Source organism: Talpa europaea, assembly GCF_964194135.1.
Source record: "Talpa europaea genome assembly, chromosome: 16".
Taxonomy (NCBI): Eukaryota; Metazoa; Chordata; class Mammalia; order Eulipotyphla; family Talpidae; genus Talpa; species Talpa europaea.
Window position 1 is genome coordinate 6,766,019 of NC_140084.1, and position 18,586 is coordinate 6,784,604.

The 18,586-nt window shown below is 48.3% G+C and overlaps 1 protein-coding gene across 3 annotated transcripts in view; it reads right to left on the reverse strand.

The window, feature by feature from the left end:
• RANBP10 (RAN binding protein 10) overlaps positions 1-18,586 on the reverse strand; it is a gene marked incomplete at both ends in the record, with an annotated part of 59,149 nt that overhangs the window by 20,370 nt on the left and 20,193 nt on the right. For all 3 annotated transcript variants that reach the window (XM_084256822.1, XM_084256824.1, XM_084256823.1), the window contains one exon: positions 14,422-14,474. In XM_084256822.1, the coding sequence (XP_084112948.1) occupies positions 14,422-14,474 (53 nt within the window). The remainder of the gene's footprint in view (positions 1-14,421; positions 14,475-18,586) is intronic.

Consider the following 18,586-nt stretch of genomic DNA (forward strand, 5'->3'; position numbering starts at 1 on the left):
GGTGAGGGAGACTTAGGGAACACCCTGAGCAGAGTCAACAGGATTCACTGATGGTATAAGAGGAAATAAAGGTGATTCCCACGTTTTTGTCATGGAAAAGCGGATAGATAGTGGTACCATTTACTAAGAGACAGGAAGATGGCCAGAAGAAACAAATCTTCTGGACACATTAAGTTTGCCTTGTTAGACACTAAGCAGGCAGGTGGCTAAATGACGCAGGTGGGGTGACTTTATGCTCCTCCCAGATATGGCAAGGTCATGATGGGGAACACTTACTAAATAGTGGTATAGACAGAAAACTTAAAATGCAGTCACTGGAGGATTTTCTTACTGTGCTGTGCTGACACAGTGGCTTTCCATTTTTCCCTTACGAAAAAATGCCAGGCTAGTTAAGGTCTAGAAAGGTAAGAACAAACAAGAGAAAGGCACTTGAAGCCCAAGATAGGTGAGAAGGTATTAAAGGGCACAAAATTGGTACTCTACATAGATTCAACTAACCCACCTTAACAAAATCTCTCCCTAGGGCTTGAAAAGTTTAATAGCAGACAGTAGCTGGTACCACCAATGCCATTCTGGAGAGTGGGGCAGACAAGAGGAAAACTGTAAGGTCAAGGCCTGGCAGCCAGTGCACACTTTAGAGTAAGTCTGTTTGTTGTTGTCAGTCTCAAGCTAGGGTGCCACCAGGGGTGGTTTGGCTTCTGTTCAAATGAGACACCACGGCTGTAGTGCCAGGAAAGCCAGTGTGGCCTGAAGGGTCCCTGCAATCTGGTCCTGGTCACATTGTCCTTCCAAGATGACAGACCCTGGGAAGCACTCGCCTCCTCAGATCTCAGTTCCCTTCTCGATAAAATGGGTTTTTCTTTCGGGGGTGGTGGGCAGTTAGACATGTTTGTCAAAGGGCCCTACTTGTAAGACCTACTTGTCAGAAAAGTCGCAAGTCTCCAAACCAGTCAGCAGTTAGGGTAATCGCCACCTGAAGGGCAAGGAGGATGAGGTACTGAGAGGCTACGTGATGGTCGGGGGCCCTGAAGACACCGCTCTCAGAAACTCTTTTCCTGAGACACACTCAGTTGTCCACCACGTAGGTGGGTGGATGAAGCCACATCCTCCTCCTTCCCGAGGTGCCAAACCCGATACCCATGCTTGGTAGATTGCCTACACTCCCACGGCGGGGTGAGGAGGAGACAGGCAGAGAAGGTAATGCTTGCTGAAAGCCCTCCAGGTAAGCCACTTTTAATGTGGGGCAGAGAGAAAAATAAGATGCTCTGAAAATAGAGTAGCAAAATCATTGCATGAGTCCCTCAAGACTCGGCTCCATCAGAAAAAATTCAGGTAACCACGAACAGGTTACCCTAGGCGTGGCGGGCCTGACCAACACGGTTCCGTTTGGTGTCTGGCTGGCCTGCTGACTTTGAGAAGGGAGAGACGCAGTCTTTTGGCATCCCCACTCCCACCCAAGGCTGCAAGAATAAAGAGGAGAATCAAGGGTTACCTGCCAGCCCCCTTCTTTGGGTGATAGCATTCACCTCTTAAAAAATAGCTCTTCTGTGCCCACCCTGTGGTTCTGTTACAGAGCAGCCCCGATATAAAACGGGTTGCCTGGCTGTGGGTCCTCACCTGCACGCTTTAAAGGGACTTATTAATACTCCACTGCATGCACACAAAAAAGGTTAATAAAAGGTTTCTTTCCAAGGGAAGGGGAAATGAGGAAATGTACAACTTAGGGAGAAAATAGGGAAATAAAATCTTAAATGCGTCCTACCCGATCCGCCGGCCTGGAAACCCAATGGCACTCTGAGAGCTGGCCAAGAGCCGCGAGCTAGGGGAGAGCCAAAAGGGACCCCCCAAGGCCCACGTGTCTGGTTTTATACCACACCTGGCTGCTTAACTCCACCCTCAGGTTCCAGCCACCTTCCCTTTGGTGGTGACGGGATTTGTCTTTCCCAATGTCCTGATCTGCAGTGGGGGTGGCGTCCACAAAGCCTGCATGGAATTAGCTCAGGACACCCTTTCCCCCGAACAGTTCCAGCAGGGACTGCTAAACCTACAGCTGCTGCTCCTCCAGGCTGGGCTGACCCAAGCAGAACCAATCAGAACTCTTTCTGGAATTTTTCTACAAAGTTGCTGGGAGGAAAGCAGGTCCCAAAGCTCTTGGATGCCATTGTTCCAACCTCACCTAGAAAGCCAGTATGACGGGAAGGCAGGGCAGGCAGAAAGGGGGGCGGGGGGGGGGGGGGGAAGGAGAGAGAATTCTGGATAGCTTTTGAGTCCCCAAGACCTGGCACCCCTGTTTACCCTGCCTGACAAGTGCTGGACCAAGTGGATAGAAACAGGTTTCTCTCCCCTAAGCAAGCAGACTTCTCAGACTAAAGGGGCCACAATAAGCATCTTTTTGCTCACTGTGAATAATACCTAGAAATGTTTGTTGAAAAGTAAAGGGAAATGCAGTCACAGTCTGGCAGGAATCTTTCACTGGGTGACACCACAGTGTGAAATTGCCTGTGGGCAATGCTGGGGCTTGACGGAGTTTCGAGTTCATAATTTCCTTTTTTTTTTTTAAAGACAAGAAAAGCAATTAGAGCTGTCTGCTTGCATCATCCCTCCACTTATACAGGCTAATACTGTAGCCACTCTGGGCCCTGGAAAGGGACGTGCAGTCAGGTTGCAGAGTTGGCGCTAGGGCTGGGCCCGCCCACCCACCCTGGGCATCTAGCCCCTCTGTGTCTTAGCTTCCTCATCTATGCAACAGGATGGGTGATGCAAATATTCCTGCCGGTTCCATGGCTCTAGTCCCCCTTCCCATCAAGAGGGTCCAGCAGCTATGACCACCCCCTCCAGTCACGCCACCCTCCACCTCAGAACGCGACCTCACCCTCTTTCCCTGCTCCTACCCTAGAACCAAAGTCAGCAACTTTCTAAGCAGCACCCAGGCAACACGAACAGCCACCCTCTCTGGGTGGGTCTGGTATGAGGCAGGGGTGATAAACCCAGGAATGAGATCTGTCACCCTCGACACAAGTCAGCTGTCTCAGAAGGTTATGGGAGTTGAGGCCAGAAGAAAACAAGAGGCACAGCTGCCTGGGTCAGGCCCTGTGGGGAGTCAGGTCCACGTGGCCCTGGGTCAGAAAATGGGGACAGCACTATGACAGAGTGCCACTCAACTAAGAATTTGTTCCTCCCCAAAGAAACTAATTCCTGTCACTCCCAGAGAGAACGGATGGGTAGCTAGCCTGGCACCCACACAAAAAAGCCTATCCCCCGCCATGTTAGACAACTATCAGATGCTAGGGCTGCAAGAAGCAAAGCCACATTCAGGCCAGGAGGCCCCAAGTGCCCAGTTCGGCTGCCCTGGCACCATCTGCTTTCCCTCCATCATTCACTCAGAGCGGAAGTCCCTGGCCCAGAGTGTGGGGGTGGACAAGGAAATGGTTCATCATCTTAGCATTCCTGACACTACATCCCCCTTCACAGAGCCCTACTGGTAGGAAACTCCCCGGGGGGAGTGCCAGGGACTCCAGCACGAGGGGAGGCCACCCCATGCCACTCCTAGTTGCCTGGACACATCAAGGGCCTCAGACCCAGGGTTGCTGGAATGGAGAGAACGCCTACTGCCAAGTTCTGGATCACTGGCATGTTAGCACAGCCCAGCCCATGCCTACTCACAAAGTTAGGCTGAGCTAGAGCTGGGCTGGAAATATCACCAAAATAGCCACATCTCCCCCACAGATGTGTCCGGGTCACCTCACTGAACTTTGAGGCCAGAGACTTGGGTTTGAATCTCAATTCTGTCACTTCTTAGCCCCTCTGAGTTCCCTAGACTAAATGAGAATCTAGGGGAACATGAGCCCACAGGAAGCACTCAAGTTTCCCTTCTCTCTCTCTCTCTCTCTCTCTCTCTCTCTCTCTCTCTCTCTAACCCCAGATCAGTGGGCAAATCTGGGTGCAACAGACTTCCTGCTCCCTTCGAAGCTGAGAGAACAGGCAGGGGTGGAGTTGGTCACCACCCACCTTCCCTAACAGCACAGAAACGGCAGCTCCACTCTTAACTGTCCCCCAGTTTCCTGGGGAGGCCACCTGGCCCTCAGAGCACTTGGCTCAGAATGTCACTCTTGAGACTGGCTATGGAGGGAAGGTCCTGGGATGGGTTGGCAAGGAAGTTTCCTGAGCCCGACTGCTGTGGAGAGCATATTTGCCCTGGAGGACCCCACAGGCTGCTTCTCAGAATCATCCCTTCCCAGAAATGCATCGGAGAGAAGCTTTTCCCATAACTTCAAATAACTTTAAAAAAACCTGATGGAGGGGGGGGCCTACCTGGTGGCACAGGGGGTTAAGATGCAGCCTATGAAGCTATCTGTAGCCACTGAGGCACAGATAGCAACCCACATGGCGCAGCAGACCTCTCCTGTCTCACCCGCTGCTCCCCTCAGCAGCCAGTGTATTTTAGTCAATCTGCCTGTTCTGTTCCCCACTCTGTCTCTGGTGAATCCTCTCACCCCCCACACCTCTGGCCTGTACCCCAGTTCATATATGCATGAATAAATCTTTAAAAAAAATAAAAATACATGATGAAATGGAGGTAACTGAATATTAAAAAAAAACAAAAACAAAAACAAAAAAACAACCCACACCTGACAGGACCCAATGCCTGGAGCAGCTTAACAAGGGATAATAGGAAAAAAAAGCGATTTGTTCATTCAGTAAAAGGTATCTGCTGGCATCAGAGAAGGCCTTTTAGGGCTATTGCACTGTGTACTCAAGAACCTGGGGACCAACGAACAAGAGCGACACAAGCCTACAGCAATACCTTTGGCAGCCCCCAGCCACAGGGGTAGGGAGCACCCTGGGGTCTTCTCTTCACAGTAGCTCAGCATAGGAGCCAAGACAATAGGGCAGAGGAAAAGGCACCCTGCAGGTAGCTGGCTGACATTGGGGCTGACACCGGTGGGTCTTAAACCTGCAGGGCTCAAGTTAGGGGACAGCTAGAAGCCATGACAGGGTGAGGACGTTCTGTGCACCTGCATAAAAAGGGGTCTTCCACAGGTCAGACTCCTCCCTGACCCCCGAAAAGACTGATGTCCAGGAGAGGCCCAGGGCAGCCAGGATGGCACTAGCTGGGTCTGCTGGAACGTGGCTCAATTTGCAGCTGGTACATCTGGTGGGACTACCCACCTACACTGCGGCTCCCACAGGACAAGCTGGGTCTGTCACTGGATCCGAGAGAAGGGCACGCACAAGACCCTGATGAAAAGGAGGGTCAGTCCTCCCAGGACCCTGGAAACACGCGCCTCTGCAGAGCACCAGGGAGGCAAGGAGTTGCGCGGTAACTGGTCCCCAAACTCAGCTCCATTCTGATATGGCCTCAGTCACCAGCCACACCAGAGGACATTTGAGAATCTCTGTTTTCAGAGACAGAAAACCCAGGTTTCAGAACTAGCCCTTCTGCTGTCAATGAAGTCTCTTATCTCAAAGAACTTAATTTGTCCTGTGCCTCCCTGGTGGCGCAGCAGGTTGAGTGCAGCGCTGTGATGCTGTCCGCAGCCTCTGCAGCGCTGGTTCGATATCCGGCTGGCCAGGGAGAAACCCACATGATGCGGCAGACCTCTTCTGTCGCACCCGCTGCTCCCCTCAGCAGTGTATTTCGGTCCTTCTGCCTGTTCTGCTCCCTGCTCTGTCTCTGGTGAATTCTCTCACCCTCCTGCACCTCTGCCCTGTACCCCCCAGTGCTTGCATAAATAAATCTTTAAAAAAAAAAAAAAAAGAACTTGTCCTGAAAATTACAGACTTAAACCTAGACTTTTCACTTCCATGCTACAGAGAGTAGAGAGCTGTTCTTTGGAAGAAAATAGGATACTATAGACAAGAAATCCCTAGGCCCAGGAATAATAATCTCCAGGTCTCATTGAGTTGCCTCACTTGAAGAAGATGCCAAGCCGCCTAGGATGTTGGGCAACACAGGTGTAAGTCGGGGAGGTTGATGTGGGTGGGGAAAAGGCCCAAGGGAAAGGAACACACACTCAGCTAGTCACAGGACCAAGGGCGCTGCTGCCCAGGGAGCAGATGCAGGGAGGCAGAGAGCCTCTTACACAAAACAAGCTCACAATAGGGGCCCTGGGGTCGTGCAGCCCCACACCAATAACCACCATGTGAACCAACAGGGTGTTGGCTACCTGGCCCTTGGGTCCAACTGCTCAGTCACCCTCTGTACTGTAGTTCGGTACTGTAGTTCTGTACTGCCCCGTATGACCTGCTGCCAGAGATAAAGGTCTCTGAGTATCTAAGCTGCGCTCCACCCCTGACCCAGGCCATTTCCCAAAGGTAAAGAGAGAGTGAATGAGAGAGGCAGCCAGGGATCAGGCAGCAGCAGGGACATAAACCCCAACCTATCCTCCCACAGCCATGGTGCTGGGCAGCTGCTACAGTGGCCACAGAAAATCTCTAGGTGCACCCACTCCCAGGGAGGGCTGTGAGAAGGTGCCCATTAAGCTTCAACTGCAGGGCCAACCCCAGCAGTGGACTCCTTCCCTTTACCTGCCTCAAGTCAGCAATGACTGGGGAGGCTTGCAAGGCACCAACAGTCAAGGAGGGCAGCTGGGGTTTGCTCCCTGGTCCTCTGCTGGAGCCAGGAGGAGACATACCAGAGAAGCAGGGCTTTCCCCACAGAAGGACAGAGCAGCCTCTTGGCAGACACCTGTGAAGCAATAGATCCTGGGGGGAAAGATGCTCCAAAGAGAGGGGATAGCTAATGGTGGATGTAGAGGCTGCTTATCAGCCACGAGCAACCTGGGTTCCCAGCTTACAAGGAGTGCGACAGAAGCTGCCCCTATTTAACGGGTACAGACAAACAGCACATCCAGACTACTGGAATCCACCTACATGTCAGTAACCTTTAAGACATCCATTGTGCAAAGCCACCTACTACTGGTATTTGCGCCCAGCAGACACCTTACACTGCACGTGATCTACCCTTAGAAAGACAGGGAGGGAGGAATTTCTTGTCAGTGCTTGCCACATGGCAAGGGCTCACTTCTGCCCTTGTGAACCTGGCACAGACCCCCAATGTTTTGCCCTGATCTCTGCTATCTGCTGTTCCTGGCACATGAAGATGTGAAATATCAGCTGTTTGCAGAATGTGTCCCACCCAGTAGAAGCAGGGCCAGCTACCGGGATCAAGAGACAAACATTCCCTGGAGGATGCTCCTAACAGCCCACTCAGAGGTCAGCTCTAAGGGGAAGATGAGCGCTTGAACATGACCACTCTGGGGAAGGAAAGCAACAGTTTCCCAGTCATCCCTCCCACTGAGGGCCTTGTTGCCTGGTGCATCTATCTGCCTCATGACGCATTTTCCCCACTTCAGGTTCTTCCTGCTGCTTCTTTTCCAACGGTGCCTGGACAGTAGGCCTTGATGGGCCTGGCTTCACCTTTGAGGGGTTGTAGTTAGGGTACTATATGCCACACCAACAGAGCACTTGCCTCCTCCACCAGGTGGCGGGAAGGGGGTTATCAAGTGCCCAGCTCTGATGCAGATGAGACAGCCAGAGATACTGTCTCATACTTGTCTGAGGTACAAGACACTGAAGGAAGTTTGGTCCTACTCTCACAGCCCTCAAAGCACCTCAGCTGGGGAGAAGTCCACACCTACTATCTGTCTACACCCCTGGCTTTTTCTTCCTGCTTCCCCAACTCAGGGAGCCCAGCCCCTGCCATTCATTGCCAGCTCACCGAGGGGAGGGCAGGGCTGCAGGAACTCACCTGCTCGCAGATCATCCCGCCTTGCTTCCAAGCCATTTAGCCAAGGATTCTGTCATTCTTATTTTGGGCCACACCTGTTCTTTGGTTTCATGCTTAAGGAGGCCAAAAACACCTTACAAAAGGTAAACATCAAAATTTCCACATCCTCCAACAGAAACCTCTGATCATGCAAGCTAAGGCAAGCCCGCATGCGCCCAGGAAAGTCTGGCGCCACAGCTTCCCCAAGAGGCACTCTGCTACCATCTGCAGCTGGGTTCAGTCTGGGAGTGTGAGGAGAAAAAGATGTGGTCTGAGTCCCAAGGAAAGCACAACCCAATGAGGACACAGCTGCATAAATTTGAGGGAGTCACACACAGTAGAGTGTCAAGTGTCATCACAGACTATGATTAGGGTTAACAAAATCAGGCAGAGTGACGTGGGGGCATACAGGAAGACACAAGCAGGAAGGACACCCCCAGGGTAAGAAGGGCATCTGCCAGGGAGTAGAGGTGGAGACGTTTGCAGCATGTTCGGGCCTCACACAGATATGCTGCTGTGTGGCATGTGTGGAGGGCAGAGGGGACGGAAGGGACTGAGCAGGATCAGCAGAGTCTGCCACCTGGGCGGAGTGTACACGGGGGGCGGGGAGCAGAGGCCTAAGGGGACAGAGAGAGCAATCAGGAGCCCCTGGAATAGCCCTATGGAGAGGGAACGGCAGTGGGACGAGAGAAAGGCGACAGTTAGGACCCGTGGGGAGTGGGAGAACCAGAGGACGAGAGAGAGGGAGGGCAGGAATAATACACTCAAGAGTCTTAGCTGGAGGCCAGAGTGGACAGTGATAGCCAACAGAGAGAGCAAACGCTTGAGGATTCGTTTCTGTAGGAAGATAACCTCAGTTCGAGGCAAGTGGGTTCACTGTCTGCTAGATCTCAGAGTGCTGAGGTTTCTGGAGGCGTGATCGGCTCACAGATGGAGTAGAGACAGAAAAGGTTGTATACTCTAGCCTGGAGGGCCCACCCACTGCCCTTTAACAGCACTTTCAGGGTCTGGCAAAGCTTAGGTAACCACACACAGGACACATCAGAGTCTTCTGGGCCCCTCAAGGGCGGTGAGAACTGCCTCCACTGCCTCTACATCCTCCACACTCACTACAATGAGCTCATCAGTGTAATCAGGAGCAAGACCGAAAAGAAACCAGAGAAATGAAGTGGCCATGATGGAGAAGGAAAGGGAGGGAGAGTGAGACTATCCTCTGTAGTCAAAAGGACTTACTTCAGGGGCCTCCCTGGAGGCGCAAGGGATTAAGACACAGCCTAGGAAGCCGTCCGCAACCCCTGCAGCACGAGTGCGATCCCTGGCCAAGGAGCTGACCCCCATGGCGCAGCAGACCTCTCCTGTCTCCCCGCTGCTCTCCTCGGCAGTGTATTTCAGTAGATCCACACGTTCTGCTTTCCACTCTGTCTCTAGTGAATCCTCTCACCCCCCACACCTCTGGCCTATACCCCAGTTCTTGTATGTATAAATAAGTAAATCTTTAAAAAAAAAAGGGGGGGGGGACTTACTTCAGAGAGAAAGGGGTAGAGAGACCCTCTCTCAGGTCAGTGCGACCAGATCAGGAACCATAAGACCTAAGAGGCCTCAGTTCTCTGTTAGGCCTCTTCTTCCGCACAGACCTCTCTTCCAAGGAATTACAAAAGACAGAACTAAGGGTCAAAGACTGCAGCAGCAGCTGCCAGGTAAGCCAAAGCTTAAATGAAACCTTTTATGAAGTGTCTCAGACAAGGGCTGCTCAACTTATGCTCTCCCACTTGCTTCTATAGTAACACTAAGACTTGGATATAAAATGGCCACCAGAAAGCCATTTTTTTTTTTTAAATATTATTTTTTTAAAGATTTATTTATTGATGCATACAAGAGCTGGGCTATAGGCCAGAAATGCGGGGGATGGGAGGATTCACCAGAGACAGAGTGGGGAACAGAACAGGCAGACTGACTGAAATACACTGTTGAGGGGAGCAGCGGACGAGACAGGACAGGTCTACTGCGCTATGTGGGTTGCTCCCTGGCTGGCCGGGGATCAAACTTGTGCTGCCGAGGCTGTGGATTGCTTATAGTGTGGTGCTTAACCCCTTGCGCCACAAGGGAGGCCCAGAAGGCCATTTTATCAATGAAGGCAGTCATGAAACAAATTATTAGCAAAATTCTGGAAGCATACCACCAGAAGAGGAACTGCCTCCCATGGGGCTTAAGCCTGTCTTCACCCCATCTCTCCAGTCCAAGATACCTCCATGTTTTTCTAAGCCACTGAGAGTCTCTTAACTGCCTTGTACCTGCTTGTACCCGTCCATTCGAAAAGGGTATGCCCTTCCACCCTCTGTTTAAACCCCTCAGGGACTCCCCACAATACTACCCTTTGTCTCCCACACCCAGTACCAGCCATCAGGTCCACAGATGCTTAAATCCTCCAACCCAAAGCCACTGGCTCAACACAAAACCCTATTGACGTAATTTTCAAAATTCTTTTTAGCCTCTAGCAACAAATATGTAAAATAGATATGTAAATGAACAATAAAAACATATATAATATCACCAGCCACTGGTCCCAGCCAGGGCGCTACCCACATGGCGCAGAAGACCTCTCCTGTCTTGACGCTGCTCCCTTCAGCAGTGTATTTCAGTAGATCCACCTGTTCTGCTCCCTACTCTGTCTCTGGTGAATCCTCTCACCCCCACTGGCCTACACCCCAGTTCATGTATGCATAAATAAATAAATCTTTAAAAAAAGAAAGAAAGAAACAAGTTATTTGAACAAGCTAATAAGAGTTGGAAAGGAAAATCTTCAAAAACTATCGTCCCCAAAAGACCAACTAGCCCAGATGGATTCACTGATAAATTTTTCTAAACTTGCAAATAGAAAGTCGTCTATATAGACACCATGAAAATAAGGAATACCTCCTGATGGCCTGTTAGGATTATTCTTAACTAAACCAGATATACTGAGTTATTTCAACATACACAACCATAAGACATTTAGAAATTTATCTGTCCACTTCTGATTAAGTGCTTCCAGTTAAATATTTCAGGACAAAGAAGAGGACTTCTTTTTTAACCATAATCTACCGCCTCCTGCAGTCGCCTAACATGTCTGAGCTCTTACAGTCCTTACTGCCCAGGAGCCCCAGCCCAGCCTTGTTCCCGCTGGTCCTTTTCCCTCTTCACCAAGTGAGTGTGAACTAGTTGCTTATTAGTAAATCTGATCACAATTTGCCTGTGCTCGCAACACCTCTGCAGCACCCACTGTGAATAAAGAGAAGTCCAGGCCCCATGACGAGGAACACAAGACTCCACTGGCTCACTGGCTCCTTACTATCCCCAGGAAGATATCCCACCACACTAGACAACTATGGATCCACTCACAGGCTTCAGTCACAGCACCACCACCCATAGCCACCTGACAATCCCTATTTACCCCTCAATGCCAGGTTTCACTACCATGAAGCCACCCACAGTAGCCACCCTAACCACTACACATTACCAAACACACCTATACCTATCAATATGGTAAACTGACACCCTAAAACAACTCATCTGAAGCTAACACCAAAGTCTCAAATTCTAGACCCTCTTAGATTAAAGTCATCACCATGCATTACTCTCCCCACCTCCTGCCCACCCATATATCAAAACAAATAACCTTCTGCTCAACCAAGGACCTCAGGGAAAGCAGAAGCTGCTAGCACAAAGGCACTAGAGCCTGCCATCATCTTCCATCTTACCTCTCCACCAAAATAAGCGCTAATTGTTTCAGGTCCAACTGTTTATGAAGGATGATACTTTCTGCTTTTGGTGACTGCATGCTCACCACCAAAAAAAAAAAAAAAAAAAAGTGGTCACAGGAAATGGAAAGCACCAAAGGGCATTCTGGTCTTCCAAATCCTGTCCTGGGCTGAAGAGTGGGAAACCTACCATTCCCGAGAGGGGTGCCTTCCCTGTGCCCTTCTATCTCCCCTATGCTAGGTATATCCAGCCATTCAGCCAGCTGAGTATACTAGGAAAGCCAGGAACTTCCATCCTTCCTCAGGAGAACCCCTATCTAGACGCAATCTGATTCCTACTTTCCTCCTTAAGGAGTAATCAGGGAGATGATCAGATATGGCAGGAAGGAAAAGCCTCAAGAACTGGCAGGCAGAGCGAAAATGAAGACAGGTGCAAAATACACAGAACACTGAGGCCCCTTTCTCTTGCCAAAAAAGAGATGCACCAGGGAAGACATAAAAAGGTGCCAACTCTCCTGATGTGCTAACGTGGGGAATAGAACCTCATGCAGTCTCCAAGCCCTTCCTTCCACAAGCCATCCTCCTGAGCCTGGGTAGGGTTGGACTTCATAAGGGCCAAAAATGATTTCCCTATAAAGTTACGTTAACAATGTCAAAAGCACATGACCAGCAGCTGGCCTCCAACCACCAGAGGGGTGAAAAGCCATGTCTTATGAACAAGGCAAACAGACTAGGCCAGTTCCATATGGCCTCATCTCAAAGAGGGCCAGACCAGTCCAGGCAGACCTGAAAGCCTCGCATCTCATCTGCTCCACTCCAAGGGTCGTGAACCCAATGGGCCACGCAAAAGTGGTTCTTACTAATAGGATGAACAAGTAGAACTCAGAATACCAAGCCTAGCACATGGTAAAAGGCTGCATTCCAAGACCACCTGAAAGTCAGGCATACGGGCTTCTTGATGTATTTGGGGCATTTTTGTTGTTTTATTTTGTTTTAATTTTATTGATATATATTTTAAATAGATAATATATTCACAAAAGAGAACATTCAAAAGCTTACAAAGGAAAAAAATGTCCTTACTGGTCCTAACCTCGGACACCCTTTCCTTTTCCAAGGGAGAGCTAATATTACAGTTTTTCTGTAGTATGCCAAGCAGATATAGATATTTGTTTTCCCTCTTTTATTGTGTGTGCACATTTGGTAGCATATTATACACTTTTCTATGCCTTATATTTTTTACTTTATAGTATATCCTAGAAGCTGGAAGGGATTATACTAGCCAAAATAAGTCAGAAGGAAAAAGATAGACATCAGATGATATCTCTTACATGTGGAATACAGAGAAACCAAACAAAAGGTCAAGAAAAGGGCAAAACTAGCAAGCTGACCATAAATCTGAGGCATTCAGCAAAGGAGGAGTCAAAACAGGGAAGGGAAGAATACAAGGGACTATGGTGATGGCTGACAGGTGATATGGTGGTGAGAGAACTATGGGGGCTGCAATGATGTAAGAAAAAAAATTGAGTTAATAAAATAAAAAATAAATTAACAAAACTAACCAAACAAAAAAAAAAATAGTACATCCTAGATATGGCTCCAAATCAGCACCAAAAGAACCTCCTCTTTGTGGCTGCATAGTATTCCTTTACACAGAATAACAAAAATTTACTTAACCAATATTTAGGATTGCTTAAAGTATTATTCAATATCAGATTAAAAGTTACTTTTATATAATAAACCTAGAGATGCCTCTTCTCTCTGCCACCAGAGCAGTGCAAAAGTTCAAAGAGCACATTTAAAGCAGTAAAAAGATAAATAACCAACTTGCCCTTGATGGGAAATTATTTTTCAAAGTGCCTTTTCATAGAGACAAAGCCATAGACAATGTAGACACATGTAGCCAGCTGAAGCCAGGGGCTTGTATGGCAAATATCACAACCACACACTACACAGAGGCCAAACATGCCACGCACATCCTGATTACTTACAAAAGGTCAGTTTTCACTCAGATCAAAGCCAAAAGAAAAGTCAGATTCCTGACAACTAGTTAGGTCCTGAGCAAGTCTAAATTTCAGTATTTAAAATGAGCGATTAGGGGAAAATCTACAATCAATACTAAACAGGTTAGAAAAGACTTAAGGTTGAAGTACTGCTTCCTGCGTGGAAAAAGCTGCATTTTGTGTGTAAGCACAAAGAAAAGAGGGCCAGGACAAAACCACAGGGACTCTGCCTGCCTCCATGACAGTGTCGGGGTAGCCTGTACCATGTCACTTCTGCCACTCAAGGGACAAATGGATTTAGGACCTTCTTCTGGAACCCATCAACTTATGGGGGAAGTTTCTGCCTCCTCAATTGTGCCCAGTCCAGGACTGGGCATGAACCACTGGGCAGAAAGTAGTGGTCAGAGGGCCAATCTGCAAAGTCCAGTGCATTCCACAAATCTGAGGCTGACTTCAGCCTAAGTCTTGTGCACAACGTTCTATTTATTAAGAAATCGCCTCAACCAAGTTCCACGTGGGAGGCCACTCCAAGACTTTGATCTTTAACACGGTGAAGTAACAGGGAGCCGGGGGGGCAGTAGTCTCCCTCTCCATATATCCAGGCTGGTCAAGCAAAGGCCAATGAGAGCAAGGGCTCCCGAGGCGTATCCCCACTGGGAGCAAGCTCAGGTCGCTTGGTTTTGACTGTAAACAGTTCAAATTCCATGAATGACAATCACTAGCCAATTAATTTTTGGGATGGAAGCCCACTCCATCCCGGCCCAATGGTCACCTTTCAGTATCCTCCACCCAACAGTTTGGCCTGGGGTAAGCAGTCAACAAACAAAGTCCACTGCAGCCTCAGGCTGTCACCATGCCTCTCATCACAGCATGGATCAGGAGAGCATAACAAATGTTCTCTTAACCAGTGACTCACCAGGAAGTCTGTTCATGTTGACGCCTTGAGCTGAGAGTCCTATTCCCATGTACCTTCAAAAAAAGCACACATACAAAACTTTTGGTTAAAAAATAATTATGTATCTCCCTGCTCAGATATTTCTTGGTAAAGCACAGAAAAACAGGAAAAGCAATGAATGTAGACTCTTTTAGAGCATATTAATGGTTCTTGGAGAACCTTCACATTTTGGTTTCCAAACAGAAGTGATCTCAATGCCTTAAAACAGCTGGAGAAACAGGAGGTTGTATCTGTAACCAGGAACCACTGGCTTTAGTTTCAGAGGAAAGTTTCCAGTCCCTTAGTTTCTGGCTACAGTTAAGGTAGCAGAATCTATTCCCAAGAAGAGTTTAAAGTAAGCAGCTCCATCCGAAGTAGGTCTCAGCAGAGCACTGCAAGATCAAGCCCACAGGCACAGGCCATTCTGCCAGGACCAGGACACGTAAGAGCATAGCCAGGCTGAAACAGTATCGGATCATCAAGACCCTTCACACGGGGGTTCTTCCATGAATGGGTCACAACTGATTACTCTTGCTCTCTATATACATTCACAGGAGGACTCTCAGGACATCCAGAGCTGGGGGGAGGGGTGCATGGAGTGCAGGTATCAGGTGAAGTCCCTGCCACCTGCCACTCCTCCTACCCCAGGTGCCTAAACAACTAAGTCACCCAGAGCAAGGTGGGGTTTTTGTTGGGCAACTCTGTCGAAGATGTCATAAGAACACAGAGAAAAGGAAATTAATCACTTTTTTTTTAGCCTAAATCTTTGTAGTATGCAAAGACATAATGGAGGTATTTTCCCAAGAACTTAGAAATAAGAAAAACAAATCATCACCATTCAAGAGTAAAAGAGTAGAAACCCACACATGATGCCTGATATTAACCACATTTGAGCATAACAGGTAGCTGAAGAACTGAAAATACTGAGAACACCAGCCAAGAGGGCTGAGGTCTAACTCTATGGTTGAGTAACAATGTGAATGTTCTCGATGCCACTAGCTGTACAATTAAAAATGACTAAAACGGGGCCTCCCTGCTGGCGCAAGGGGTTAAGACGCAACCTATGAAGAGGTCCACAGCCTCTGCAGCACAAGTTCGATCCCTGGCTAGCCAGGCAGCAACCCACAAGGCGCAGCAGACCTCTACTGACTCGCCTGCTGCTCCCCTCAGCAGTGTATTTCAGTCAATCCGCCTGTTTTGTTCCCCACTCTGTCTCTGGTGAATCCTCTCACCACCCCCCGCACCTCTGGCCTTTACCCCAGTTCTTGTATGCATAAATAAATATTTTTAAAAAATGACTAAAAAGGTAAATTTTACATTGTGCCTATTTTACCACAATTAAAAAATGTTTTCTAAAGTAACTACCTAGACTTACCTTATTCTGACCATTTCTAAGTGACTATACATTTACATCCCAATAGCTACTGTCTGTTTTGTAAGTAATCCTGCCAGGAACATGAAGACTACCAGCGTCCCCACAACCTGGTGCTCCTGTCCCTACAGTAAACCCCTCTGCCCTTCTCTGTCTGGCTGGACCACTGACCTTTAACACAGTGGAGTAACAAGGAGCCAGGGGTGAGCACGCTTCCTCCCCATATATCCAGGCTGGTCAAGCAAAGGCCAGTGGGAGTAAGGGCTGCTTGGGGATATCCCCACTGAAGGTACATGGGAATAGTCTTTGGGAGAACAGACTTCCTGGTGAGTTAGTGGGTGCTGGGGCAGCAGTCTCTACCACCTAAAATAAAGGACCAGGCTGGAAGGAAAAGTTCTGACCCACCCGCCTTCCTCTGAAACCAGCTACCCCCATCATGTTGGGCAGGAACCAGGAAAAAACACCCCAGCACATGATCCTGATAAGTAGGTCAGCAGAGGTTAAGGGAAAGGGGAGGAAGGGACAGGAGAGAAGGACAAGGAACAGCACTTCAAAGAGGGACTAACATGGTTCAAAGGAGTTGGAGACACAAACTGCCTGCTGACTCCCGCCAGAAGGAGACCTTCAAGGACCATCAGGAGCAGAGCTGGGTAGTCTGCTGGAAAGATTCCTATTACATTAAAATCTAAATATTTTCCCAGAAAAAGAGCAGCCCAAATAATGTTTCTTCACTTTACATGCAGAGGAACCAAAAGTTGGTCTCCACCCCTTCAATGCCTCAGCTGACAAAGCAGCAAACAAACCTGACTGCCCTGCAGTCATCAACCCAGCATGCGCAAGTACAACAGAGCCAGGGATTCCCCTGACTTGCAAGCCAGACCACTTATTCTGTCCTGTTCAGAGAGGCCTGGGCCTCTGCCCAATGCTACATGTGATCCCATCCCTGGCACAGAAGTTTCCTGAAGCTAAGATGAGAACATGTGTTTGCAGCACAGGTGCTCCAGGGTGATATGGACTAATGACAGCCAACGCCAACGGGGTCAAGGTAATCCACCAGTGACTGGGTCTGGTTCTACAACCTTCCACAGGAATGGGGAACTACTAAGACATGTATACCCAAAACATGAGTTGCTTAGGGCTCCCTATAGGGGAAGCCTCTTCCTGCTCTAGCATCTAGCCCTCTATACCTCCCTATAGATGCTCTGCCCAACAGGTGGAGTAGTACTTCACTGATGGAAGGCCTGGGAGCCATGCTGAGAGCTACACAAGGCCCAGACTCAATGGAAGAATCCAAGTGGGTGAGCTAAAGATAGAGCAGCCAGAAAGACCACAGAGGTACCTTGCCACCTCCAGACGTCAGTGACACAGGAGCCGAAGTTGCTTACTCATAATGCTAACTTACTGTTCAAGGGAAATGAGTCCCAACTCTTCAAACATGGCAATATTAATTCTTTTCCAAAATTCTCTCCCAAGACATCAAAAAGATGCAGCCTACCACCTTCCAGCAAGTCTTCATGATCTTGAAAACTATTATTCAAACAGTCTGAGATACACAAAGAGAAGAAAGAAGCTAAAAGAATAGGGCCTCCCCAGTGGCACAGTGGGTTGAGCACAAGAGCTGTGAAGCTGCCCGCAGCCTCTGCAGCTGCGGGTTCGATCCCAGCCCACCCCAGAGATGCCCACATGGCGCCACAGACCTCTCCTGTCTCGCCCGCTGCTCCCCTCAGCAGTGTGTTTTCGGCCCATCTGCCTGTCGTTCCCCACTCTGTCTCTAGTGAGTCCTCTCACCCTCCCGCACCTCTGACCTGTACCCTGGTTCTTGTATGCTTGAATTTAAAAAAAAAGAAGAACTTAAAAAAAAAAAGAAACTAAAAGAAATGTGTGATTATATTAAGGAACACTGAATTGTACACTTCAAATGGGTGAATTGTATGGTATGTTACATTTCTATTGGGTATTAACAGTGTTCAACAACACTCAACAAACTAGGAATAAAACGAAACTACCTCAAGATAATAAATGTCATAAATGAAAACCCACAACTAACCTCACACCCAATGATGAAAGACTGAAAGCTTTTCCTTTAAGAACAGGAACAAAACAAAGATTCCTACTTTTGCCACCTTTGCTCGATAGAGTATTATTGGAAGTTCTACCCCAAGCAGTTAGGAAAAAAAAAAAAAAAAAAAAAAAAGAAGGAAAGGAAAGGAATTAGAAAGGAAATAATTGGAAAGGAAGAAATAAAACTGTTCATAGAAGACCTAACCCTATAGGTAGAAAACCATAAATACTTCCCACAAAAAAAGTTAGAGCTAATAGACAAATCAGCAAAGTTGCAAGACATTAAAGTCAACAAACACATAAAAAAAATTATATTTTAGGACTTCCCTGGTGGTGCAGGGGTTAAAGACACAGCACTATTAAGCTATCACCAGTCACTGCAGCACAAGTTCGATCCCCGGCCAGCCAAGGAGCAAGCCACATGGTAAAGCAGACCTCCCTGTTTCGCCCACTGCTCCCCTCAGCAGTGTATTTCAGCCAGTCTGCCTGTTCTGTTCCCCACTCTGTCTCTGGTGAATCCTCTCACCTCCCACACCTCTGGCCTGCACCCCAGCTTTTGTATGCATAAATAATAAACAAATCTTGAAAAATATATATATATATACACAAAGGATGCACAATGAACACATTAAGAAAACTCTTATAACTCAACAACAAAAATAATTAAAAATGGGCAAAGGACCTGAGTAAATATTTCTCTATAGAGATACAATG